The sequence below is a fragment of the Salvelinus fontinalis genome, chromosome 26, assembly GCF_029448725.1.
Source record: "Salvelinus fontinalis isolate EN_2023a chromosome 26, ASM2944872v1, whole genome shotgun sequence".
In the NCBI taxonomy this organism is placed as follows: domain Eukaryota; kingdom Metazoa; phylum Chordata; class Actinopteri; order Salmoniformes; family Salmonidae; genus Salvelinus; species Salvelinus fontinalis.
In genome coordinates this window covers 19,643,430-19,670,553 of record NC_074690.1, presented here as the reverse complement: position 1 = coordinate 19,670,553, position 27,124 = coordinate 19,643,430, and the positions used below count along the sequence as shown (strand labels likewise).

Below are 27,124 nucleotides of genomic sequence, written 5' to 3'. Positions count from 1 at the left end.
CCTTGCGGAATCCAGAATGTGCTTGTGATTGGGAGAGGCAGCACTCTATCATCAGTTCACAGGTGATTAAATTGTTGCAGTTTGCCATCCAGTCTCAAAAATAGAACATTTCCTTTGTAATGCTGGCAGGGGGCTTAAGGCTGATTACTCAATAGCCTGTCATGAGAAATGTTATGTCACTGTTGGTCTGCCGATGATTCATACTTGGTCACCTTTCACACACTTTTAGCCCCAAGGTGGAATTCACAGAGCACATGATTATTTCATCATGTCAGTGACTGTTAGAAAAAAAGGTGGTATCTAGAACCTAAAAAGGTTATTCGGCTATCCCTATAGAATAACCCTTTGAAGAACCTTTTTGGTTCCAGGAACAACCCTTTTGGCTTCCATGTAGAACCCTCTCCACAGATCCATCCACTACACTATAATGAATGATTACAGGATATACAGTAGTGTACGTAATTTACTTGACAAATGATGCGTGAGTATAGGCTAAATCTATTCTAAATTATTTACAATGCCTTTGGTTCTCAGGGATCATAAAGATAATACAGATTATTTGATGGACAGTATTAGTTGTATCAATACGGTAATATATTGTATATGGAAACAATCCATTGGAATCCATCGACACAGCAAGAGCTTAAATATTTTCAGATATTATTCATACGATTTCTTTAAAGTACTACTAGACAAACGTTTGGTTTGTCTGGTTTCCCAGCTCATGGAACATGAGATATATATACAGTACCACTCAAAAGTTTGAACACACCTACTCATTCAAGGGTTTTTCTTTATTTTTACTATTTACTATTACTACGTTGTGGAATAATAGTGAAGACATCAAAACTATGAAATAGCACATATGGAATCAAGTAGTAACCAAAAAAGTGTTAAACAAATCAAAACATATTTTAAATGTGAGATTCTTCAAAGTAGCCTCCATTTGCCTTGATGACAGCTTTGCACACTCTTGGCATTCTCTCAACCAGCTTCATGAGGTAGTCACCTGGAATGCATTTCAATTAACAGGTGTCTTGTTAAAAGTTAATTTGTGGAATTTCTTTCCTTCTTAATGCATTTGAGCCAATCAGTTGTGTTGTGACAAGATAGGGGTGGTATACAGTAGATAGCCCTATATTGGTAAAAGACCAAGTCCAAATTATGGCAAGAACAGCTCAAATAAGCAAACAGAAACGACAGTCCATCATTACTTTAAGACATGAAGGTCAGTCAACGCAGAACATTTCAAGAACTTTGAAAGTTTCTTCAAGTGCAGTCACAAAAACCATCAAGCGCTATGATGAAACTGGCTCTCATGAGGACCGCCACAGGAAAGGAAGACCCAGAGTTACGTCTGCTGCAGAGGATAAGTTCATTAGAGTTACCAGCCTCGAAAATCGGCATTTAACTGCACCTCAGATTGCAGACCAAATAGATGCTTCAGATTTCAAGTAACAGACACATCTCAACATCAACTGTTCAGAGGAGACTGCGTGAACCAGGCCTTCATGGTCAAATTGCTGCAAAAAAACAGCACTAAAGGACACTAATAAGAAGAAAAGACTTTCTTCAGGTAGCCTGTTGGTTAGAGCGTTGGGCCAGATCGAATCCCCGAGCTGACAAGGTAAAAATCTGTCGTTTTGCCCCTGAACAAGGCAGTTAACCCACTGTTCCCCGGTAACCCGTCATTGTAAATAAGAATGTGTTCTTAACTGACTTGCCTAGTTAAATAAAGGTTACATTTAAAAACAATAAAACAACATTTGGCCAAGAAACATGAGTAATGGACATTAGACCGGTGGAAATCTGTACTTTGGTCTGCTGAGTCCAAATTTGAGATTTTTGGTTCCAACCGCCGTGTCTTTATGAGGAGGAGGTGTGATGGTGTGGGGGTGCTTTGCTGGTGACACTGTCTGTGATTTATTTAGAATTCAAGGCCCACTTAACCAGCATGGCTACCACAGCATTCTGCAGCAATACGCCATCCCATCTGGTTTGCGATCAGTGGGACTATCATTTGTTTTTCAACAGGACAATGACACAAAATACACATCCAGGCTGCGTAAGGGCTATTTGACCAAGAAGGAGAGTGATGGAGTGCTGCATCAGATGACCTGGCCCCCACAATCACCCGACCTCAATTCAATTGAGATGGTTTGGTATGAGTAGGAACGCAGAGTAAAGGAAAAGCAGCCAACAAGTGCTCAGCATATGTGGGAACTCCTTCAAGACTCTTGGAAAAGCATTTCTCATGATGCTGGTTGAGAGAATGCCAAGACTGTGCAAAGCTGTCATCAAGGAAAAGGGTGGCTACTTTGAAGAATCTAAAATCTAAAATATATTTATATTCTATTCTAAAATGGATCAAATTGTTTTTTTCCTCTTCAATCTACAGACAATACCCCATAATTACAAAGCAAAAACAGATTTTGTTTTTTAATATCTCATTTACATAAGTATTCAGACCCTTTACTCAGTACTTTGTTTAAGCACTTTTGGTAGTGATTAAAGCCTTGAGTCTTCTCTGGAATGACGCTACAAGGTTGGCAACCCTGTATTTGGGGAGTTTCTCTCATTCTTCTCTGCAGATCCTCTCAAGCTTTGCCGGTTTGGATGGGGAACGTCCTAGCAGAGTTATTTTCAGGTCTCTCCAGAGATGTTCGATCTGGTTCAAGTCCGGGCTCTGGCTGGGCCACTCAAGGACATTCAGAGACTTGTCCCGAAGCCACTCCTGTGTTGTCTTGGCTGTGTGCTTAGGGTCGTTGTCCTGTTGGAAGGTGATCCTTCGCCCCAGTCTGAGGTCCTGAGAGCTCTGGAGCAGGTTTTCATCAAAGATCTCTGTACTTTGCTCCGTTCATCTTTCCGTCGATCCTGACTAGTCTCCCAGTCCCTGCCTACGAAAAACATCCCCGCAGCATGATGCTGCCACCACCATGCTTCACCGTTTCCTCCTGACGTGACGCTTGGCATTCAGGCCAAAGAGTTCAATCCAGAGAATCTTGTTTCTCATGGTCTGAGAGTCCTTTAGGTGCCTTTCGCAACTCCAATTGGGCTGTCATGTGCCTTTTACCGATTGCTCAGTTTGGCCGGCCACTGTGTTCTGGGGACCTTCAATGCTGCAGACATTTTTTGGTACCCTTCCCCAGATCTGTGCCTCGACACAATCCTGTCTCGGAGCTCTACGGACAATTACTTCAACCACATGGCTTAGTTTTTGCTCTAACCTGCACTGTCAACTGTGGGACCTTATATAGACAGGGGTGTGCCTTTCCAAATCATGTCCAATCAATTGAATTTACCACAGTTGGATTCGAATCAAGTTGTAGAAACATCAAGGATGATCATTGGAAACAGGATGCACCTGAGCTCAATTTCGAGTCTCATAGCAAAGGGTCTGAATACTTTTGTAAATAAGGTATCTGTTTTTTATTTTTAATAAATTCGCAAAAAATATCTACAAACCCGTTTTCACTTGGCCATTATGGGGTATTGTATGTAGATTGATGAGGGGAAAAAAATATTTAATAAATTTTAGAATAAGGCTGTAACCTAACAAAATGTGGAGAAAGGGAAGGGGTCTGAATACTTCCGAATGCACTGTATATACAAATACATATATATTTAAATCCTTTACATAATGATGACAATACATACAGTATAAGCGCAAAAGGAGTGCTCACCTGACAGCGGAGAGGTGTGGCCATGCAGGAGCTGTATAAATGAAAGCATGTCTGGAATTTCATTCATAACATTGACATCTCCTCTGAGAACAAACCTAACATGCCTAGCTCAGTCACACAGTGCTTTCTCTTCTCTTGGGTGGTCCTCTTCTTCAGCCTCTGTCAGGGGGAGGGCCGGCCCCGCCTCCCCCAAGAAGGTACACCCCGCCTAGGGCAGGAGGAGAACCAGAGGGCCTTGGTCTTGGAGGCAGTGAAGACAGAGATCCTGAGCTCCATGGGGATGGAAAGGGAGGCCAGGCCCAGGGAAATGGCTTCAGAAGAGGAGATGATAAGGATGCATGGGCTCTACAGGGAAACACTGAGGCAGCTGAGAAGGAGCTCCAGTCAGGAGGGGGAAACCCAGCGTTCCCCAAGGAGGGCATCCACTGTGCTTCATCCAGCCACAGGTGGGTCCTTACTTAAAGACACATCGCTACTGTACTGGTTTCTACCACAATACAGGACCCGACTGTTGACATTCTAGCTTTAGATAGTGATCTGACTGGCTGGAATTTTGCCTTTATGCAAAGCTTATTAATAACTTTGTACAAGGTGTGTACCTGTGTACCGAAACATTCTCCCACGTTTGTGTCTTCAAGAAGAATTCAAATTCGCTTTTATGACAAAACTAACAAAAAGCCCTCAAACACATTTTTTTTTAAATTAATCTTAATGTACCTGTGAGTGTTTTCTGAAACCATATGTTGTGAGAATGAGTGAGTCATGCTCTGAGGAGCAATTTTGTCTTAAAGGCCTTCATTTTTGTGAGCACTCCAACAAAAGCCTACCATTAACATTTGGTCTTAGCAAAGGATTGATAGTAACACAGTACCTCTTCTCCAAAGCTTTGTTTTAAATCGTTTGACATTGTTTTATTTTTTTGACAAGACACATCCGTTACAACTCTTAAAAGCACAACCTATTCAAGCCATGACAGTAATTCTAAGAACTTGAGCATTTGTGTAACAACCCTCTTTTCACCTCTTTCAGTGGAGCCTCTCAAAGTGCTTTGGGGTGATGAGGAACATCCATCAGATGTGCTTTGGTACAGAGCTGTATTCCACAAGAACCCACACATCAGGTAGGAGCTCACTTTGGCCCGGGCTGAGCTGAAGCTCTACAGACAGCGGTTGGATGGCTCTAAAGCTGCCGAGCCCACAATTAGGGATGAGGTTAATGTGAAGATCTATGAGACGAAACCACTGAACTCTTCTCTATTGATTCACACAGAGACCCTTGTTCAGACGCTCGCTACAAGAACTGGAGATTTGACTTTGGACATCAGAACTGTGGTTGGTAAGTGGAGTGGGAGGTCGGACGACCACTCTCTGGTTGTGGAAGTAGAACTGGCCTTAGAAGAGGGAACTGATCCCAAGAGGACCCCTCAGATGGTCCTGGAGGTAGACCTTGTAGAACCTAGATCAGCAGGCAGAAGAAGACGAACTCGCTCCAACAAAGAGGACAACTGTGACGAAGACGGTCGCTGCTGCCGGAAATCCATCAATGTGTCCTTCAAGGAGATTGGCTGGTCAGACTGGGTCGTGGCCCCCACTGGTTACAACATGCATTTCTGCGACGGCTCCTGTCCACACAACTACAAGCCAGCCAGCATGCACGCGCAGGCAAAGTCTCGTCTTCACCACATCAACAAGGGAGCAACACCTCACCCCTGTTGCGTGCCGGCAGCCTACGAGCCTGTGGTCCTCATGCACTATGACAGTTGGGGAAAGATGAAGCTCACACCCTTCAATGACTTGATTGTCAGCATATGCCACTGTGCTTGAGTCCTTCGGGGTAAGCTCAGGCAAGGACAAAAAAAAGAGTCAGTACAAACCTTATCTTTTAGTGCTACATACTGAAATAGAATGGATAATGTTTTCAAAGGACGTAAGAAAATAACATTTGTCATGCTCAATTAGTGACATTACTAATGTTCTTTTCAACAGCTAAGCAAACAAAAATACCCAACATTATCCATCACCTATGGATTTTGAGATAAGTTACTGTGGAGCGATGACTGAAATGTACTATTTTATTTGGAAGATAAACTTTGTTAGTCTCATGTGGCCCATAATATTATATTTTTCCAAGACTATGTACAAAATTATATTATTTATTGTAATTTATTTAACAGGGTGTCACGCCCTGACCATAGTTTGCTTTGTATGTTTCTATGTTTTGTTTGGTCAGGGTGTGATGTGAGTGGGCATTCTATGTTGTATGTCTAGTTTGTCTGTTTCTATGTGTTTGGCCTGATATGGTTGTCAATCAGAGGCAGGTGTTGTCTCTAACGTTGTCTCTGATTGGGAGCCATATTTAGGTAGCCTGTTTTGTCATTGTGGGTTGTGGGTGATTGTTGCTGTGTCTATGTTTAACCATACGGGACTGTTTCGTTTTCGTTCGTTTCACTTTGTTGTTTTTGTTCAGTGTTCTATTTCGTTATTAAAATATGGACACTTACCACGCTGCGCATTGGTCCTCCGATCCTTCCTACTACTTCTCCTCAAAAGAGGAGGAAGACGAGCGTTACACAGGGTCTAAAACTTATTTGTATTGTTTTGTAGTGTAGTTTTCAATGTTACACTATTTAGCTTGATCCTTACATCACTGTACTGTAAATATGTATTCAATTGAATGTAATGCTATGTACAGTATTATTTCCAAACATTTTGGAAGTTTGTCTGGAAAAAAACTTGTTTTTAAAATGTCAGTTACTGTAGTGTGGATATTAAACCTACTGTTTATGTTGGATTGTTGTGCCTGAATGCATATGTACACAAACTTTACAACAAATATTTTTTTCTCACAAATTATGTTTACCCCATGTGTTTAATTCCTTAGTAACAGTAAAAGAACTTGAAATGATTGTGCTTTACGGAAAACCATCTAGATAATATTTCAAAGTTAGGGTGTGCCGTGAAAGACGTAAAAGATATGATAGCCAATATCTTGCAGCTGTAGCTTGAACCATTTATACAGTGGCTTTGACCAAATACTGAATGACCTACGGGACAAATTAACTAAGTATTTGATTTTGGATGACAGTAAGAATAGCACACAGAACACATTACGACATGAATTGTAAACTCAGCACCATGAACAGATATCATATCTCTAAACAATAAATACAATTTATTTTAATGTAATTTAATGTGAAAGGAATGTGAAAGGCAATACTGTATCTCGATAACCACAATGAAATATTATACAGATAAGTTCGGATAAATAAAGAGAGAACAAATAATGCTAAAGATACTGTTTGATAATTATAAGCATCATATCTCATTTTTTATCAACGACAAAGATAACAAACAATAAACAGGTAGCGGGCAACTTAACCTGATGGTTTTTCTATCAAACAACTTAATAAACAACGATCATTCAACAAAACAACTCAATATAAAACACGGTTGTTTTGGGATATAACCCAACATTTTGGTGTGTAGAAGGCCTATTTTGTAAATTGTGAGAGATTTTGATATGAAAGTCAGAAGATAGCCCATTTCAAAATACATTTTACAGTGTATATATACACAGATATGAATATAAACATATAAACATTTACAAATACAGTATAAATGTGTATTTGCGTATGTTTATTAAAATATTTTATATACTGATATAATTTCAAATTGTGTATTCTAAATCATTAACACATTTTGGGAAGCATACAGCATTGGAGGCTCCTCAGAGGAGGGAGGGGAGGACCATCCTCCTCAGTGAATTTCATAAAAATAAAATAGCGAAACATGAAATAAGTTGGCTTTTTTAGATAAAACTATACTAAATATTCACATATCACCAAATAATTTATTAAAACAACTGTTTTGCAATGAAGGTCTACAGTAGCCTCAACAGCACTCTGTAGGGTAGCGCCATGGTGTAGCCAGAGGACAGCTAGTTTCCGTCCTCTGGGTACATTGACTTCAATACAAAACCTAGGAGGCTCATGGTTCTCACCCCCTTCCATAGACTCACACAGTAATTATGACAACTTCCTCACACAGTAATTATGACAACTTCCGGAGGACATCCTCCAACCTATCAGAGCTCTAATCTACTACTGAAAGCATAAGCTACAGCTAGCTAGCACTACAGTGCATACAATGTGATGAGTAGTTGATTCAAAGAGAGAGAAATACAATATGTGAAGAGTTTTGAACAAATGTATTTATTTATAAATTAAGGAGAAGCAACTGAGGTAGAGAGATAACTAGCTAGCTATATTTCATATTCTGTTTTCACTTTCACTTTCTCTTGGCTATAGAATGTAGCTAGCTAGTTTAGCCTACTCCGGCTCAAACAGTTAGGGATGCTATGTTAGCTAGCTGGCTATGGCTATCCAACACTGTAACTCTTCCAAGTCAAGGTAAGCTTTTGATTTTATAAATGTATTGCCACCAGTGTAACTGTGTACTGCAGGATTGTAGCAGGCTTACTTACACGTTAGTTCTAGTAGCTATGTTGAATAGCGATTACGTTAGATAACATGGTGACATTCACGATGTAGGCTGTGTGTAGCGATTAGTGGTTATGATATGAAGGTTTGGCTTGGAAAGGCTTTTTCACCTGGTTACAGACAGCTGATGTGTTGTTCACTGAAATCCACAAGCGAAGGGAAAAGGTGAGAAGAGAGTGCGTAGATGCGAGAAAGAATTCTACAATGAGCAAAATTATCATGCTGTGATCAGGGGTGTATTCATTCAGCCGATTATGTTGAAAAACGTTTCACAAATGGAAGCAAACGTAATTAAATGGAGATAAACGTACCTGAATTTGTACAATAGAGACTCTCATTTGCAACTGTTTGGATTAATGATTGCACCCTAGATCAGCTAGATGCAGGTAAGAGTGTGAAAGGTGGTATTGAATATGTCACTGTCTGTCACCTTTCCTCTCGACCTGTGCTCCTACATTATAAACTTTCATTCTTAGGCTAGGTTTTAGCAACCTCATGATAGGTATATGGAAAATGTAAGTATCATGTAGTAGCCTAAACCTATCGATGTTACATTGAGCTGGGTGAATGGAATATGAAATAAAGTCATCCAATATGCTGTAATAGAAATAAGGCCATGCACATTCAAAAAAAGTGTCCTCCCTCATCTTAAACGTCACTGACCGCCAATGGCATACAGTACTATGTACTGAGGTCACATGTCCATTACTTCAGTAGATTGATGATGGGTGTGACATATCAAGTGTCCGGGAAGTTGAATATAAGTAAGTGATCAATCTCCAGACATATACAAATATTGACAAATATTGCCGTCTTCATTTGGTAAAAGTACAGCTAATGTACACCAGGAAACTCCCCAAGTTCTTTATTCATGCTTACTAAAAGTCCATCCTCTATTTCTCCACAGCCAAGACCTGATATTAACACCCTCAATCTTACGTTTTGAAAGGTCTTGTTACCACCCAATGTATACAATTTGCAGGGAATGAAAATCTGAATCAGTCTTCATCATTGTGCAAACTTGGGTGGGTGGCATTGGATGTTGAGTGTGGTTATTCAGGAGGCAGTGTTATAACGGGCTTTGAAATTAAGCTGTTTTTAACATTCACTCTCTTTCAGATGTACTCACTGTGGCATGATAAATCTGAAAGGTATCCCATCACAAACTACAGTACCACTCAAAAGTTTGGACACACCTACTCATTCAAGGGTTTTTCTTTATTTGTACTATTTTCTACATTGTAGAATAATAGTAAAGACATCAAAACTATGAAATAACACATATCGAATCATGTAGTAACAAAAGTGTTCAACACATCAAAATATATTTGAGATTTGAGATTCTTCCAAGTAGCCTACATTTGCCTTGACAGCTTTGCACACTCTTGGCATCCTCTCAACCAGCTTCATGAGGTTGTCACCTGGAATGCATTTCAATTAGCAGGTGTGCCTTGTTAAAAGTTAATTTGTGGACGTTTCTTTCCTTCTTAATGCGTTTGAGCCAATCAATTGTGTTGTGACAAGGTAGGGTGGGTATTAAGAGGATAGCCCTATTAGGTAAAATATCAAGTCCATATTAAAGGCAAGAACAGGTCAAATAGGCAAAGAGAAACAGTCCATCATTACTTTAAGACATGAAGGTCAGTCTATTCGGAAAATTTCAAGAATCTTGAAAGTTTCTTCAAGTGCAATCGCAAAAACCATCAAGCACTATGATGAAACTGGCTCTCATGAGGACCGCCACAGGAAAGGAAGACCCAGAGTTACTTCTGCTGCAGAGGAAAAGTTCATTAGAATAACTGCACCTCAGACTGCAGCCCAAATAAATGCTTCACATAGTTCAAATAACAGACACATCTAAACATCAACTGTTCAGAGGAGACTGCGTGAATCAGGCCTTCATGGTCGAATTGCTGCAATGAAACCACTACTAAAGGACACCAATAAGAAGAAGAGAAACACAAGGAATGGACATTAGACCGGTGGAAATCTGTCGCTTGGTCTGATGAGTCCAAATTTGAGATTTTTGGTTCCAACCACCGTGTCTTTGTGAGACGCAGAGTAGGTGAACGGATGCTCTCTGCATGTGTGGTTCCCACTGTGAAGCATGGAGGAGATGTCTGGTTTGCGATCAGTGGGACTATCATTTGTTTTCAACAGGACAATGACTCAACACACCTCCAGGCTTTGTATGGGCTATTTGACCAAGAAGGAGAATGAGGGAGTGCTGCATCAGATGACCTGGCCTCCACAATCCCCCGACCTCAACCAAATTGAGATGTTTGGGATGAGTTAGAACGCAGAGTGAAGGAAAAGCAGCCAACAAGCGCTCAGCATATGTGAGAACTCCTTCAAGACTGTTGTAAAAGCATTCCAGGTGAAGCTGGTTGAGAGAATGCCAAGAGTGTGCAAAGCTGTCATCAAGGCAAAGGGTGGCTACTTCGAAGAATCTCAAATATATTTTTGGGTTACTACATGATTCCATGTGTTATTTCATTGTTTTGATGTCTTCACTATTATTCTCACAATGTCGAAAATAGTAACAATTAAGAAAAACACTTGGATGAGTAGGTGTGTCCAAACTTTTGACTGGTACTGTAGGTCAAAGGGATTTTTGCTTCCTTTCTACGTGTTTCCTTTAAAACATTAATGAAACACTATACTACTCACACAAAGTTCACTGCTGGAACTTTTCCAACACACAGGGAGACTCAATCTTAATGTTTTTGGGCCATTTCTTCAGTTTGAGCCTCGTTCCTCATTTTCAATGTTTTCGCTATTCCTCAGCATTTGACAACCCTAGACATGAATTGCATTTATCTACCTCAAGTTTTAGATCCACAATAAAACCTATCATGGTTGAAACACTGCCGAAGATACTTTTGGTGTCCCCCAGGGGTATTTTCTTGATTAGTCTACATTAACGAGTATCCTGTTGCATGCACTGGCGTTGAAAAACAGATGTTTCCTGATAATACTGTGCATGTAAAAGACAGCAGATAACAGTGAGCAGACATTAACTTTGCATTGCTATTTATTTTTCTGGCTAGCTCCTGTCTTTTCTATCCTGAGTTCACAATTCTACTAATTCAGCTCTTATCAGCTTGGTCCCTCTTCAATCTTCCTGAACTTTGGTTGATTTTACTAGCAGTCAGCTGAGCATTAGACATAATGTAGCTGGGCCCTATCCAATCAGAACCTGTTACTGGGTCAAGGGGTAAAACAAATAACATTTCCCTTGCGCTGCGAGACATCATGTTTGAACAATCACACTGACTAGCTTCTCTTCGTTCCCAATGACCAAACGTAATTTCATTAATCAAGCATCCAAATATGCATTCTCTCAGTGCAAGAGGGATGTTATTTATTGCTCATCCCCAGACAACCCATCACCAGTCCGCTTAACAGATGACTTCACTTCACACTATTTGATAACCTATGGTCAGATTCAAAAAGATTCTTTTTCTACTGACTGTTCCTTTCTATTTTATGAGAAAGGAGAAGCTGAAACAGAGTTAAAAAAAAAAAGAAAAAAAAAGGAGAAGCTGAAATCAAAGCCATCAGCAACTCTAAGTGGCTGTAAGTTATTTATGATGAGGGATACCTGGAGAAAATCTGACCTCTCTGAAAGGAAAATGGATGGCCCTCCCTTCAGTAATATATATCTTTACCTGACCCTCCCTGAACGCTTGGAAAAAAACAAGTGATCCTCCCTTATACCCAGAATAATAATTCAAATATAAAGTGGATAGCAGAGAACATGCCTACCGTTTAACCTCACTCCTCACTCTGACAGACCAGAGCCTTAGATATGCAGTTTTAGAAACTGTTTTAGAATCTGATAAGCTAAATTAACAAACCAGGCATGCATAGCTCACTGCATGATACTCAAAACCAAAGACTGGCCAAACTCGTATTTTTAAAAAATTACGAAGGCATTTTTCGTTTCATTACTATTTAATTCCAAGTAATTGTTTTTTACAATTTCATTTATACAACCTAAATGCAAACTGTATAGGCATGTTGTTGAAATGCTGAACGCTCCTGCCAGCCTGTAGCATGTCACAAACGCTTCACAATTACTTTTTTAAATGGCGGGCTATACAGCAGTGTTGTGTTTGAGACAACCTAAAGCGAGACTGATTCGAGACCAAGACCAAAGCAAATCGAGTCCGAGTCAAGACCAAGACGGGGGGGACCGAGTCAAGACCAAGACGGGGGGGGGGGGGGCGAGACCGAGTCAAGACCAAGACGGACGGGGGGGGGGGGGGGGGGGGGGGGGGGCGAGACCGAGTCAAGGCCAAGACGGGGGGGGGGGGCGAGACCGAGTCAAGGCCAAGACGGGGGGGACCGAGTCAAGACCAAGACGGGGGGGCGAGACCGAGTCAAGACCAAGACGGGGGGGCGAGACCAAGTCAAGACCAAGACGGGGGGCGAGACCGAGTCAAGACCAAGACCAGAAAAATGAGAGTCCAATTCAAGACCATGATTGTAATTTTATCAAATCAACACCATAATAAGAGTTCAAAATGTCCAGTATTTATGTTCATATTTCAGAAAAACACATGGATTCTTAAGACATTCAGAACAGTAAAATCAAATGCATGCTGAGGGAAAATAGAGCCACTCTACAAAATATTACTAACCCAAACACAGTGGGGAACAATGGGGCCTCTACGCCTTCAGAGAAGGGCTTGGGATTTATAAAATAATAATTATAATAATAATAATTATAATATTTTCAATGATGTTCTGATGTCATCTCTTCAGTTTTTGTTGGAAAGGAAAGGGTTAACACTGAAGAGGAAAAAAATCCAATCAGGATTTTTCTTTGCTGGTCTCTGGGGAGATAAATCGAGTTAGCTAATTCAGCCATTGGCTAGGCCATCAGAAGCTAAATAAAGGCATCTGCCATTCTACTGTATCAGTGATACACCCCCCCGTCTTGGCCTTATCAATGATGTTGCTCTTGCTGCGGGCGATTCCCTGATCCACCTCTACGCAGACGACACCATTCTGTATACTTCTGGCCCTTCCTTGGACACTGTGCTATTTAACCTCCAAACGAGCTTCAATGCCATACAACACTCCTTCCGTGGCCTCCAACTGCTCTTAAACGCTAGTGAAACCAAATGCATGCTTTTCAACCGTTCGCTGCCTGCACCCGCACGCCCGACTAGCATCACCACCCTGGACGGTTCCGACCTAGAATATGTGGACATCTATAATTACCTAGGTGTCTTGGTCTAACTAGCTGGCTTTTGTTGTCGGCTAGATTGCAGCGGCTGCAGCAGGTGTAATCAAAGAGGATATTGGTTCTAATTTGTTAGCTTCTCCCTTTTCAAGAATAACTTTCAACAAGAAGTTCAGTTTAAAATGATTCTCATCTGGTGAATGGAACTGGGTTTTTTATTGCAGCCCGTTGTTGTTAACCATCTCTTTGAAAATAACTTGTATGTGAAACATTGTTGCATTTAAAGTGGGACTGACAGCATTTTAGCAACATTAAATCTTATTAAAATCTGTTCATTTACACCCCCAGGAGGAATATGGCACTTTAAAAATGTTTTATTCTGACAAGCGACCACTTAGATACAGTGGTGGAAAAAATACCCAATTGTCATACTTGATTAAAAGTACAGATACCTTAACAGAAAATGACTCAAGTAAAAGTGAAAGTCAACCAGTAAAATAGTACTTGTGTAAAAGTCTAAAAGTATTTGGTTTTAAATATACTTACGTCTCAAAATAACATTTAATTGCTAAAATGTACTTAAGTATCAAAAGTCAAATTAAAAGTATAAATCATTTCAAATTCATTAAGCAAACCATTACGGCACAATTCTCTTGTGTTTTTTATTGACGGATAGCCAGGGGCACACTCCAACACTCAGACATCATTTACAGATAGCCAGGGGCACACTCCAACACTCAGACATCATTTACAAACAAAGCATTTGTGTTTAGTGAATCCGCCAGATCAGGTAGTAGGGAAGACCAGGGATGTTCTCTGGATAAGTGCGTGAATTGGACCATTTTCCTGTCCTGCTAAGCATTCTAAATGTAATGAGTACTTTTGGGTGTCATGGAAACTGTATGGAGTAAAAGTACAACCTTTTCTTTAGGAATCTAGTGAAGTAAAAGTTGTCAAAAATATAAATAGCAAAGTAAAGTACAGAAACTACTTCAGTAGTATATGAGAGTATTTTTACTTAAGTACTTTACACCACTGCTTAGATATGGTAATTTCCACTTTTTCTTTTTTTTTTTTTTTTATGTTTGGGAATTATGTATACTAAGGCATTTGTGAAAATTCTCTAGCAATATAGAGTGGGAAAGCGGCCATGCGAAAGTGGCCGTTACACTACAGTAAATAAAACCGAATAAAAACATCTGTCTTGTCCAGGACCGAAGTCTTCACAGACCGGTGTGCTATAGCCGATCAGAGCTACAGTAGGCCTTTATACAAACAAGCCATTTGCCACACGGGCCTGCTATCATTCAATTTGAACTGGACTGTGTGTTTACAGGCAGTAGGACCTGCCATCATTCACTTTGAACTGGACTGTGTGTTTACAGGCAGTAGGACCTGCCATCATTCACTTTGAATTGGACTGTGTGTTTACAGGCAGTAGGACCTGCCATCATTCACTTTGAACTGAACTGTGTGTTTACAGGCAGTAGGACCTGCCATCATTCACTTTGAACTGGACTGTGTGTTTACAGGCAGTAGGACCTGCCATCATTCACTTTGAACTGGACTGTGTGTTTACAGGCAGTAGGACCTGCCATCATTCACTTTGAACTGGACTGTGTGTTTACAGGCAGTAGGACCTGCCATCATTCACTTTGAACTGGACTGTGTGTTTACAGGCAGTAGGACCTGCCATCATTCACTTTGAACTGGACTGTGTGTTTACAGGCAGTAGGACCTGCCATCATTCACTTTGAACTGGACTGTGTGTTTACAGGCAGTAGGACCTGCCATCATTCACTTTGAACTGGACTGTGTGTTTACAGGCAGTAGGACCTGCCATCATTCACTTTGAACTGGACTGTGTGTTTACAGGCAGTAGGACCTGCCATCATTCACTTTGAACTGGACTGTGTGTTTACAGGCAGTAGGACCTGCCATCATTCACTTTGAACTGGACTGTGTGTTTACAGGCAGTAGGACCTGCCATCATTCACTTTGAACTGGACTGTGTGTTTACAGGCAGTAGCAACAGCACGACTTTAGATCATTAGAACGCATTCGCCAAAAGCCACAAAATAGACCAGAATGTGTTTCTGATACTATGTAAACACCACGGAAGTTCTCTTACATATGGGAACTTTACAGTCTTATTGATGTAACAACCATGAAAAGGTAGACTCTCTCCCTCAGTTATGCACATCAACAAGATGGGGAATTGTAGCCTCCTCGTCCTTTGAGTTTTCCTATAGATTTTTTCAGATTTTCACTCTCAAAATATCACTTTTTTTTTAAATAAAAAAAATACACAAATTTGATGGTCTAAGTCCACAACAATGCTTAAACCACATCAATCTGATTGGGTGGGCCTGTCAGGGCCCGGCTCCCCACCCGCTGTCCACCCAGGCCCGTCCATGTCTACGCCACTGATGCAAACAGTACTTGATGACAATTGAGCATCACAAACAGCCAACACTTTGGACTAAACTTTTTCAATACCTGGTTTGCATACCCATTGTTGCCCTAGTTAGCATTTACTGATGGATATCATAAGTTGAAACGTTTTTCCTACCCTACCGGCTACCGATGTCATTCTTCTGTGAGCTGCTCCATGCCAAAACCAGCTGAGAGCTGCACACTCTTGCTGCCTGCAGAGGATATTCAGCTGAAACTAGGTTATGTGTGTGGCGAGCATATTTCACGTGCTTTGTGATTGTGTAGTCTACTTTGTGCATGGTTTCCCTGTTGTACTACATAATTGATAAGTCGTATACCTCCACTACACTACTTCGATACGAATCAGTAGGGATTAAGAAGTGAGTATACTGTACGCAATGCCCGCTGAGAAAACACAATCAAATACCTTCATTGATACCACAAAACAAAAACAGACAAATAAAGCTTTTTACTCCAATTTGGCGACCCTCATAAAATCCGACATAGCACAAGTATTCCAAAGAATTATGTGAAAACAAGCATAGAAAACAGCATTGGCATTAATACAAATAAAAAAACAACAAGGCTACTATTATATTAGAGTTATTTAGGTGACAACCTGGTTGATTAACAAGATTTTGTTGTTAACACATTTGTTTTTTATATTAATAAATGTGGGACACAAAAAAAGGCAGTGTAGAACAACACCATCATGCATTGCTCTAATAACTTTCAAAAGATTGTTCCTAAGTTTGTCCCCCAAAAATGTATTTTCCTATGAATGAAGTCGCACAAAAATGTGTGTCTTTTCACACAAATTAAGCCACACAATAACACACAAAATCTGCTGAAATTCTATTTGTACATATTTGCATGAATTGAGTGTGAGAATGTGTTGGGTTTATACCTGCGTATACCCTCCACTACACCACTGGACCTTTTTGTTTTTACAAAAAGTGCAGTCTCCTACATGAGAGCACTGGTATTACGGTTGCTGTCCTTTCAGAATCACAAACCTGTCACACACCGAAGGTTCACCAGTGTGCAAACATGTCTATAATAGATAAGGCTGTTAAGATATTAATGTTCCGAGAAAGGAGTGTATATATTTGGCCTAGCGAAGTGGTTTTATGCCCTGACTAAATCAGGGTTGCCAGGTCTGACTAAAATTTCTAGCACAGTGATCTCGGAAAACCCACCCACAAGGCCTGAAAACTAGCCCAAATAATTTTTTGCAGCAAAAGAGGACTTGCCACATTTATCCAATAAACACTTTTTCCATAACGTTATTGAGTGTATTAAGAAGGAATATTGACGTGGTTTGCCGTGGTTAACTGAGATAAATGCAGGTAGTCTATAGCCCACGATAGGCCAACATGCCAACATAAAATTTCAGGGAAAAGTCCACAATGAAACTGACATTAAATATGGAGAATGATACATTTGCTCCAGGTAGGCTACATAAGTGACACAAATTGATTTGCAATGACTCCAGTGATATAGTCATTTCAACATATTTATTGTTTCAAGTGGAAGGCTACAGTAGCCTAAAATAGAATAGAAATGAACAGTGTCCTTGATGGTCAACAGATGCAAATGTAGCCTATCATTCTCCACATTGAATGTAATTTTCAATGTGGACTTCTTCCCATAACAGAAGCATGCGAGGGTGTTCCATTAACTTCCATTTCAAATTTCCACTTGCGCAGTGCTCCAGACCCTGGAACTGAGCATGAGTAAAACCCTTCGCTTGATATGGTTATCCATGAAAAAAGTCGACATAAGAATGCAGTTTACTTTAAACCACCTCTGAACAAACTTATCTAAACAGCTCTAGAGCGCCTAAAGTCGTTTTCCAATGCTTTGTTGCTGTTCTAGCATGTTAATATATGTCTTATGGAAAAAGTGTGCCTCCATAATGACCAATCTAAATAGCCTACCTACAACTGTTAAAAAGTGGTCACAAAGTGCTCTGTCTATATATGTATATATTTTTAAGAGAAATGCCATGGCGGTCACGGTGCAATTTAGAAGTACCGCCAAAAATCTGCCACCTGCAACATTGTTTTCAAAGTTGCAAAATTTGGCAAAAAAAACACAAAATGGCAACACTGGACTGAATGGAAGCTGACACTGCCACTTCAGGAGGCGAGTCAAAGGCTTCTTCCCCCCCATTATGGGATATTGTGTGTAGGCCAATGATAAAAAGTCTACATCCATTTTAAATTCAGGCTGTAACACAACACAATGTGGAAAAAGTCAAGGGGTGTGAATACTTTCTGAAGGCACTGTACAGCAGTCTTGTTGACCGGTCTCGAGTACTGTCTCCAGACCACATATTGAGTGTCTCGGTGTCTGATACATTTGGACTCGGTCTTGACCCGGTCTCGGACAGTGAGGACTCATAAATACTTGCCTAGACCAAAGGAGTAAAAAACTCCTAATTACCCACAGCACAGCCAATCTTTTAGGCAACACGCCCCTCCGGGTAACAATTGGGTCTATTTTGACTTCTCCCTAACTACAGAGTGAAAAAGTTCACTGTAAAAATGTTTTTTTTACATTTTGGGCTAAACTGCTACTTATATTTAAATTTGCCCCAAAAAGTTGTTGCACTGTACTGAACCTAGCAGGCACTTACTAAAATATGTACAATAACATACTTTTGTCAAACAAAGCAAAAAAATCTAATTATGACAAATGTTTTTGTCAATATGGCCAAGTTTCCTTCAGAGGTGGATAAAACATAAAAGCCACCAGAACATATTGGCTCCTTTGATTCCTCTTCCTGTCCAACAAAAATATGACTCCGTTTGGATTTGAATAGGGTCATCTTTATGGCTGTAACTATAGAACGTCTGGCATTATATAAATATCTTCCTCTTCAGTGTCAGGAGGCAGTATGGCCAGGCTACAGGACATGTCGTTGCCGTAAATTGCATCATCGGGTAAATCACACTGCAGATATATGTCCTCAGGTTCAACGGGTGACCTGGAGAGACAGGTAGACAGATGGGCCAACATCAGAACATGCTACCCCGCACAGTTACACCACAACAAACATGGCCTATGTGTGCTCACTGTTGTGTGGTCAACATTTGTCAACTCTGTAAAAAGTCCATTGTTGAGTCATTGATACACATTAGGATTAATACAATTCAAATGTGAAAATAAGAGGCATGAAATCTTGGAAATGAACAGTTTGCAAAAGGCAAAGACAAACTCTGATTTTCGTCAATATAATGACCTAATCAACTTTCAACTTCCAGTGCACTTTGTTCGAACATTTCAACCCAAACTAATCATCCTCATGTAGCCTACCTGTTCATGTTGATGGTTGTCTTGTTGGAGTCAGTGAAGTTCTCGTAGATAGGGCTATGATCAGTGGGTGGTGGTCTGACCATGGCCGTGTATTGGGAACCCTCAAGCTGACGTGTGTTGACCTCTGTGCTCTTGAGTTGATCTAACTGCCACATATTCCCCAATTTACTGCGCTTGGTATAGATCAGCGCAATCACTCCTACCAGAACTATGAAGAACAGAGGAAGACCCACAGCATATCCCACAGAAAAACTAAAAGAAGCTGGGTCTAGGCAGTCTGTGGTAGAGTTTGCAGGGAGACAAGTTGTATTAGACATCATGACCTGTGAATGAAAAAATGCATTATTGGATGACAGCAGTTTGGGGTGTTGAAATGAAGGGCAGCCTACTATGCATAAACAGTCTGGTATTTAAGGCATCCAATAAATTATGTCATTAACTAAACTAACCAAACCCAGGTCATCATTGCAAAATAATCTCAATAACCTATGAGCTAAATAAACGATTCATTAAAATTGAAATCAACAACAAATTAATTAATAAGAAATATATTAATCCAATGTATATCCTAAGAACATTTTCCAGATTCCAGTATTGTTTGAATAGCCCCCAGATAGCACCCATGAAATACAGAAGATCCGTAGGTCAGAACCAATAAAAATGTGTTTTACCAGGCCTTGGTGAGAAGAACAGAGTGGTCCAGTTGGTCTATGAGCGAGAGACGATGAAGTTGTTGACTGAACTTCGAAGTTCCCTTTTTTCTACGGTGAAAAAGTGGAACTTAGCAAAAATGAAAGTCACATCAAGATTTCCTGTTAAAGCCTCATTACCTCATAGAGAAAATAGAACACACTTCACGGAAGACACAAGTTTGGGACTTTCATTTCTTTACTGTACATGATTGCTGAATTGTTCACTGTTCAAACAGCAATTGTTTTATAGTATAGTTTAACTCACTCATATGAACTGATAAGCAGTGAGTCAGTGTGCAATTATATTTTGAATCACACCTATCCAGAACACATTTGACATAAGTTTTTATGTCCATAGCCTACAAAATTGTATGTAATTTCCACCAGTAAATTATTTCTGTGAAATGATATTATAGCTGCTAGGCTTACTTCAATTTCATGTGATACATTGTAATGTATCTTCTTTTCACAATGAGAACTTTCTGCATACTGCAGTGGTAGGCTACCACATCTCAGTAGATTTAGGAATAAAATGCTTGGCTGTTCATATGAACCTAACTATAATGTGTATTGGCAGAGAGGTTTTATAATGTGAATTTGAAAAAATATCTTTTATCACAAACCCACAAAAAAAAATCCTGCTGAAAACCTGTTTTTGCTTTGTCATTATAGGTTATTGTCACGAACGTCGTAAGAAACGGACCAAAGCGCAGCGTGGTTTGAATACATTCTTCTATCTTTAATGAAGAACACTTAAACAAACTTACAAAACAAATAACACGAAGGTGACCGCTATATAAACAATGTGCTAACATGCAACATAACCTAGACAATAACCCACAACCCACAATACAAAACAGGCTCCCTAAATATGGTTCTCAATCAGAGACAGGTGTTTTGCGTTGTCTCTGATTGGGAACCATATTTAGGGAGCCTGTTTTGTGCCTGTTTCATATCAGGCCAAACACATAGAAATATACAAACCAGACATACAACATAGAATGCCCACACAGATCACACCCTAACCAACCAAAACATAAAACATGCAAAGCAAACTATGGTCAGGGCGTGACAGTTATTGTGTGTAGATTTATGAGTTTATCAATTTTAGAATAAAGCTGTAACATAACAAAATGTGGAAAAAGTCAAGGGGTCTGAATACTTTCCGAATGCACTGTATTTCCTGCTGACCATAACAAGTGGCATTGGAGAAGCCTTGCAAAGGAAGTATACACCACAAACACAGCTTCATCAGTTTTCAGAAAAATATTTCCAGTAAGGCTGTGTGACATGCAAATTCAGTATCTTAGCAGGTGTCTGTCATACACAAAACAGATGACAGACATATCAATCTGGACGAACAAACTGGTCTCTCGCCAGATTCATAACAATAGAAGACAACAGGGTTTTCTACCACATGCTGTTATCTATTCCCAATTTAACATGTTTACCACAGAAATCATTAAATAGCAACAATGTGAAAGCAAATCTGGGCACCACATTAGACGGACTGTCCATACAATTAAGACAACAGAAGCACAACAGAGTAGTGAAACCAATTTGCTCTTTAGATATATCTCCCCCTGCTGTCAGTTACTGCCTTGAGCATGAGTTACCATGAATATCTCAATCCCACAAAACGTTAGGGTCGGGGACAAAGTTCTCTCTATTTAAATTAAATTGATAAACTATGGAATCATTTTAGTTATTTTTGTGATTACATGTCTCTATGTACAGGGAAGCCTGCTGTAGCTGTTTATGTGTTTATGTAACTAGATTAATGTAAACAATATCTGAGGAGCAGGACACAGAAATCTGCTAAGATGTCATTTTATCCATGCTACCTATAGCCTTTTCACTGAGGCTCAACTTCAAGGGTTTTTTTCAGGGCTTAGCTGGCAATAACAACATAATCCCACACACCCATTGCCCTGGTATACCCTCTTCAATGGTTTCCTTGGTTACTTTACAGCCAATTTATTTCCACTACTCTGAATAGTGGGTGAAACAGCATATTGTTTCATTGTGCTTGGACTGTGCCTGTAGCTCTTTACCCTTGTGTGTCTGTGGGAAAAAGAAAACCATTCAATTTTTTTTGCCAGTATTGGTACTTTTAGCATGTTAGTGACTGATGTGGTTGACAGTGGTTTATGCATTTAATTCCCAGTGAGAATTCTAAAAGCACACTCATTTGTGTGGTATTGTTACGCCATGTACAGTACAGTGGGTTTAGTGGCTAAACAAGGCATTCAAAATAAGAAGAACCTTGCCAACATGTTCAATAGAGGATCATTTATAAAAATTATCATTGATTTTAGATTATCCGCAAGTGGACAGTGGATAAAATGTTTAAGCAACAATGAGGGGGGAAATTACCTATCACTTTTTTTTACCCATCCCTGGTGAAAAATTTGGGAAATGTGGGCGTTCCAGATGTGCGCCTTAACTACGCCTACGCGCAAGGACGTGGGCACGCAACGTCTCTTGAGGGAAAGCGGAGGAGAAAAGCGAAACATGGCGACATCGAATAATCCGCGGAAATTTAGCGAGAAAATCGCTTTACATAATCAGAAACAGGCAGAAGAGACAGCAGCATTCGAGGAAGTGATGAAAGATTTGAGTATGACCCGAGCAGCGAGGGTAAGCGTGTCTGTTTTTAGCTATTTGCTGTGATTGCTCGCGACCTGTCAAATGTAGTAATATGTGCGATGGCACGTAGTTTGGCCAGGGAGGTAAACAATAACAAACAGCCCCATATGCCAGCAAATATGATTTGCATGAATGGAAACCAGTCTCCTTACTATCATATTCGTGTAGTTAGTTATTCTCAAATGGAGAGGAATCCCGAGGCCAATCGTCTTCAAAAGTTGCACAGTATTATAGCTGCTCCAGTGCAAATATGGGGCGTGCATGCGTGTTTGACAGTGCGCATCAAAATAGAGCTTTGGTTTTTCTGCCTGCACTCTAGGCGAGGAAGAAGCGTGAGATGAACAGCAATTTCTATGCATTGAAGCATTTGGGACAGCAGTATTTTTAGTATATAGATCAACAAAGACATATAGCCTAATAATCAGGTGGAAAACCCAGTCGTGAGACTGAGCAGACAAGTAGAGTAACTTTGATATTTGATTGACACGAGTCAACCCCGCACAGATTATGTTGATGGTAAAGCGCATGCCGCAGCAAAATATTGGTCTGCATCAATGTCATGTCAGTAGTCTCAGCTGTAGTTACATTTCCCGACAAAATAGCATGGGTGCATTTGAGAAACGTTGCTAGCAGAACCGGCGCATTTTAAATAGTTTCTAATGGACTGGTATGGGAAAATAATGACAGAAGTTAGTATTTTGAATTTCGTGGTCGCACATTGAGATATGTGGTTGCAAGTACGATTTTCAAATGTGTAATTTAATTAGACAAGCTTGTATCATCATGATGTGTGCATTTTTTAACTAACGGTTGCAAATTTGTAATTTGAATACATTAAATAAGATTTGCAAGAATAATTTATTTTCTGAATTATTACCAGAGCTGGGACCAAGTCACTATTTGAGTCACAAGAAAGTCTCAAATCACAAGGTCCAAGTCTCAAATCAAATCCAAGTCTTGCATTCTAAAAACAATTCAAGTCCAGTAGTCGCATGCTTTTTTAAAAATCAAATAAAACAAAATCTATACAGGCAATTACTCTACTACAAATCTTTATCTATTTATTGAGGCTAAAACAGCCCTTTATTTTTTCTATAAAAAAACAAAGTGTTGGAGAAGAAAGTAAAAGTGCAATATGTGCCATGTAAGAAAGCTAAAGTTTAAGTTCCTTGCTCAGAACATGAGAACATATGATGGTGGTTCCTTTTAACATGAGTCTTCAATATTCCCAGGTAAGAAGTTTTAGGTTGTAGTTATTATAGGACTATTTCTCTCTATACCATTTGTATTTCATATACCTTTGACTATTGGATGTTCTTATAGGCACTTTAGTATTGCCAGTGTAACAGTATAGCTTCCTTCTCTCTCCTCGCTCCTACCTGGGCTCGAACCAGGAACACATCGACAACAGCCACCCTCGAAGCAGCATTACCTATGCAGAGGGAGGGGAACAACTACTCCAAGTCTCAGAGCGAGTGACATTTGAAACGCTATTAGCGCGCACCCCGCTAACTAGCTAGCCATTTCACATCGGTTACACCAGCCTAATCTCGGGAGTTGATAGGCTTGAATTCATAAACAGCAGAGCTGCTGGCAAAACGCACAAAAGTTCTGTTTGAATGAATGCTTACGAGCCTACTGGTGCCCACCATCGCTCAGTCAGACTGCTCTATCAAATCATAGACTTAATTATAACATAATAACACACAGAAATACGAGCCTTAGGTCCTTAATATGGTCGAATCCGGAAACTATTATCTCGAAAACCAAACATTTATTCTTTCAGTGAAATACGGAACCGTTCCGTATTTTATCTAACGGGTGGCATCCATCAGTCTAAATATTCCTGTTACATTGCACAACCTTCAATGTTATGTCATAATTACGTAAAATTCAGGCAAATTAGTTCGCAATGAGCCAGGCGGCCCAAACTGTTGCATATACCCTGACTCTGCGTGCAATGAACGCAAGAGAAGTGACACAATTTCACTTGGTTAATATTGCCTGCTAACCTGGATTTCTTTTAGCTAAATATGCAGGTTTAAAAATATATACTTCTGTGTATTGATTTTAAGAAAGGCATTGATGTTTATGGTTAGGTACACGTTGGAGCAACGACAGTCCTTTTTCGCGAATGCGCACCGCATCGATTATATGCAACGCAGGACACGCTAGATAAACTAGTAATGTCATCAACCATGTGTAGTTATAACTAGTGATTAGGATTGATTGATTTTTATAAGATAAGTTTAATGCTAGCTAGCAACTTACCTTGGCTTCTTACTGCATTCGCGTAACATGCGGGCTCCTCGTGAGGCAGGTGGTTAGAGCGTTGGATTAGTTAACCGTAAGGTTGCAAGATTGAATCCCTGAGCTTACAAGGTAAAAATCTGTCGTTCTGCCCCTGAACAAGGCAGTTAACCCACCGTTCCTAGGCCGTCATTGAAAATAAGAATGTGTTCTTAACTGACTTGCCTAGTTAAAAAAAAAAATGTACACCTTTATTTAAGTATCGACAAAATCGGCATCCAAAATTAACGATTTCCGATTGTTATGAAAACTTGAAATCGGGCCTAATTAATCGGCCATTCCGATTAATCGGTCGACCTCTACAACATACACTTAGTATTACTTTCTTAGCTACAGTATACATATCTCCCTGGCATATTACATAATTTATGCAGTAGCATGCAAGACATTTTTGGACTCACCTCATTGTGCTGTGCTCTCTTGAACAGGAAGGTGGTGCGGCGGTCCTTCGTGGGCAAATTTTGTCATCAAAGTCTGGCATTCTCCTGATATATGGTGCTTTCAAGACAATTGGGAACTCGGGGGGGGGGGGGGGGGGACAAGTTTGAATCATGATGATGCCAGTGATCTTCAGGTCATAGCTCTAGAAAGAGGCCAGAGTTCCCGACTTACAATTCTGAGTTGGATGACCGTTCAAAACGTATTTTCCCAGTCTGAGCTCGTGTTTTCCCAAGTTCCCAATTGTCTTGAACTCACTGAAGTCAGATTTCCCAGTTCCAAGTTAACAGTTGTTTTGAGCGTGCCAGAAATTATGCTGGATTGGCAGCATGTTTATCATTTGAAGCTTGGAAAAGAGACCCTTAAACCAAGACTTGGGACCACACAGCCACTCCACTGAATAGCAGGCTAGTGATTTCATTACATTTACATTTAAGTCATTTAGCAGACGCTCTTATCCAGAGCGACTTACAAATTGGTGCATTCACCTAATGACATCCAGTGGAACGGCCACTTTACAATAGTGCATCTAAAACTTTTAAGGGGGGGGGGGGGGCAGAAGGATTGCTTTATCCTAGGTATTCCTTGAAGAGGTGGGGTTTCAGGTGTCTCCGGAAGGTGGTGATTGACTCTTTGATTTCTTTGCACTGCTTGCAGTTAGCCACCAATTCCATGAAAACCACTCATTGTTGAATTTGCGATTTCCAACTTGTTGTGTAATGTTTATGGCCGATGAGCACCGATAAGTTTATCTATAATTTCTCTTCGTATGACAAGGATTAAAAAGGATTTCTAATCAAATTGTATTTTTCACATGTGCCGACCTTAGTGAAATGCTTACTTACAAGCCCTTAACCAACAATGCAGTTAAGAAAAAAGTGTTAAGTAAAAAAAAATATAATAAAAATAACAAATAATTAAAGAGCAGCAGTAAAATAACAATAGCAAGGCTATATACAGGGGGTACCGGTACAGAGTCAATGTGCGGGGGCACCGGTTAGTCGAGGTAAGAGTTAATATGTACATGTAGGTAGAGTTAAAGTGACTATGCATAGATAATAAACAAAGAGTAGCAGCAGTGTAAAAAGACTCCAGCCACCCTAACCATAGACTGTTCTCTGCTTCTGCCCGGCAAGCGGTACGGAGTGTGAAGTCTAGGTCCAAAAGACTTCGTAACAGCTTCTACCCCCAAAGTATGATGTTGAAACGATCAGTCCAATCAAAGCTACTGTAGATATAACGTGATTTGACATAAAATTATCTGTGGCTGATGACCTTGAGCCTTCTTGGATGGGCACTTCTAATGTAACTATGGGAGCACCCAAGGGGCTTTAATTTTTGAACTCTACCCTTAGATTTGGCTCTCCCGTTGCGACGTTCCCCTGAGGCCCATCTGCTAGCCTGCTGCTAGCCCCGGCCAGCCCTGCTCAATATTCCTTAGCTAGCCCTTATGTTCCACCCCCCACACATGCAGTGACCGCACCTGGCTTAAATGGTGCCTCTAGAGACAAAACCTCTCTCATCGTCACTCAATGCCTAGGTTTACCTCCACTGTACTCACGTCCTACCATACCCTTGTTTGTACATTGCCGTCCAGAAACCTGCTCCTTTTACTCTCTGTTCCAAATGCACTAGACGACCAGTTCTTATAGCCTTTAGCTTTACCCTTATCCTACTCCTCCTCTGTTCCTCTGGTGATGTAGAGGTAAACCCTGCAGTCCCCAGCATCACTCCCATTTCCCAGGCGCTCTTATTTGTTGACTTCCGTAACCGTAAAAGCATTGGTTTTATGCATGTTAACATTAGAAGCCTCCTCCCTAAGTTTGTTTTATTCACTGCTTTAGCACACTCCGCCAACCCGGATGTCCTAGCCGTGTCTGAATCCTGGCTTAGGAAGGCCACC

The 27,124-nt window shown here is 40.3% G+C and overlaps 1 protein-coding gene, 1 long non-coding RNA gene and 1 pseudogene across 2 annotated transcripts in view; 2 read left to right on the top strand and 1 right to left on the bottom strand.

Moving 5' to 3' along the window:
* Positions 1-3,783: 3,783 nt before the first annotated feature.
* Positions 3,784-5,696, top strand: LOC129823857 (bone morphogenetic protein 2-B-like; annotated as a pseudogene).
* Positions 5,697-16,265: 10,569 nt separating this feature from the next.
* On the bottom strand, positions 16,266-19,889 carry LOC129823858 (uncharacterized). The gene is made up of 3 exons (XR_008754697.1): positions 19,804-19,889; positions 19,133-19,455; positions 16,266-18,803 (listed from the first exon to the last, which is right to left on the bottom strand). It is a non-coding gene; the product is annotated as an uncharacterized LOC129823858 (long non-coding RNA).
* Positions 19,890-22,283: 2,394 nt separating this feature from the next.
* The window catches only part of LOC129823856 (CREB-regulated transcription coactivator 1-like), a 72,943-nt gene continuing 68,102 nt past the window's right edge, over positions 22,284-27,124 (top strand). The window contains exon 1 of the mRNA XM_055882902.1: positions 22,284-22,464. Within this exon, the coding sequence (XP_055738877.1) occupies positions 22,339-22,464 (126 nt within the window). The 5' untranslated portion in view covers positions 22,284-22,338. The remainder of the gene's footprint in view (positions 22,465-27,124) is intronic.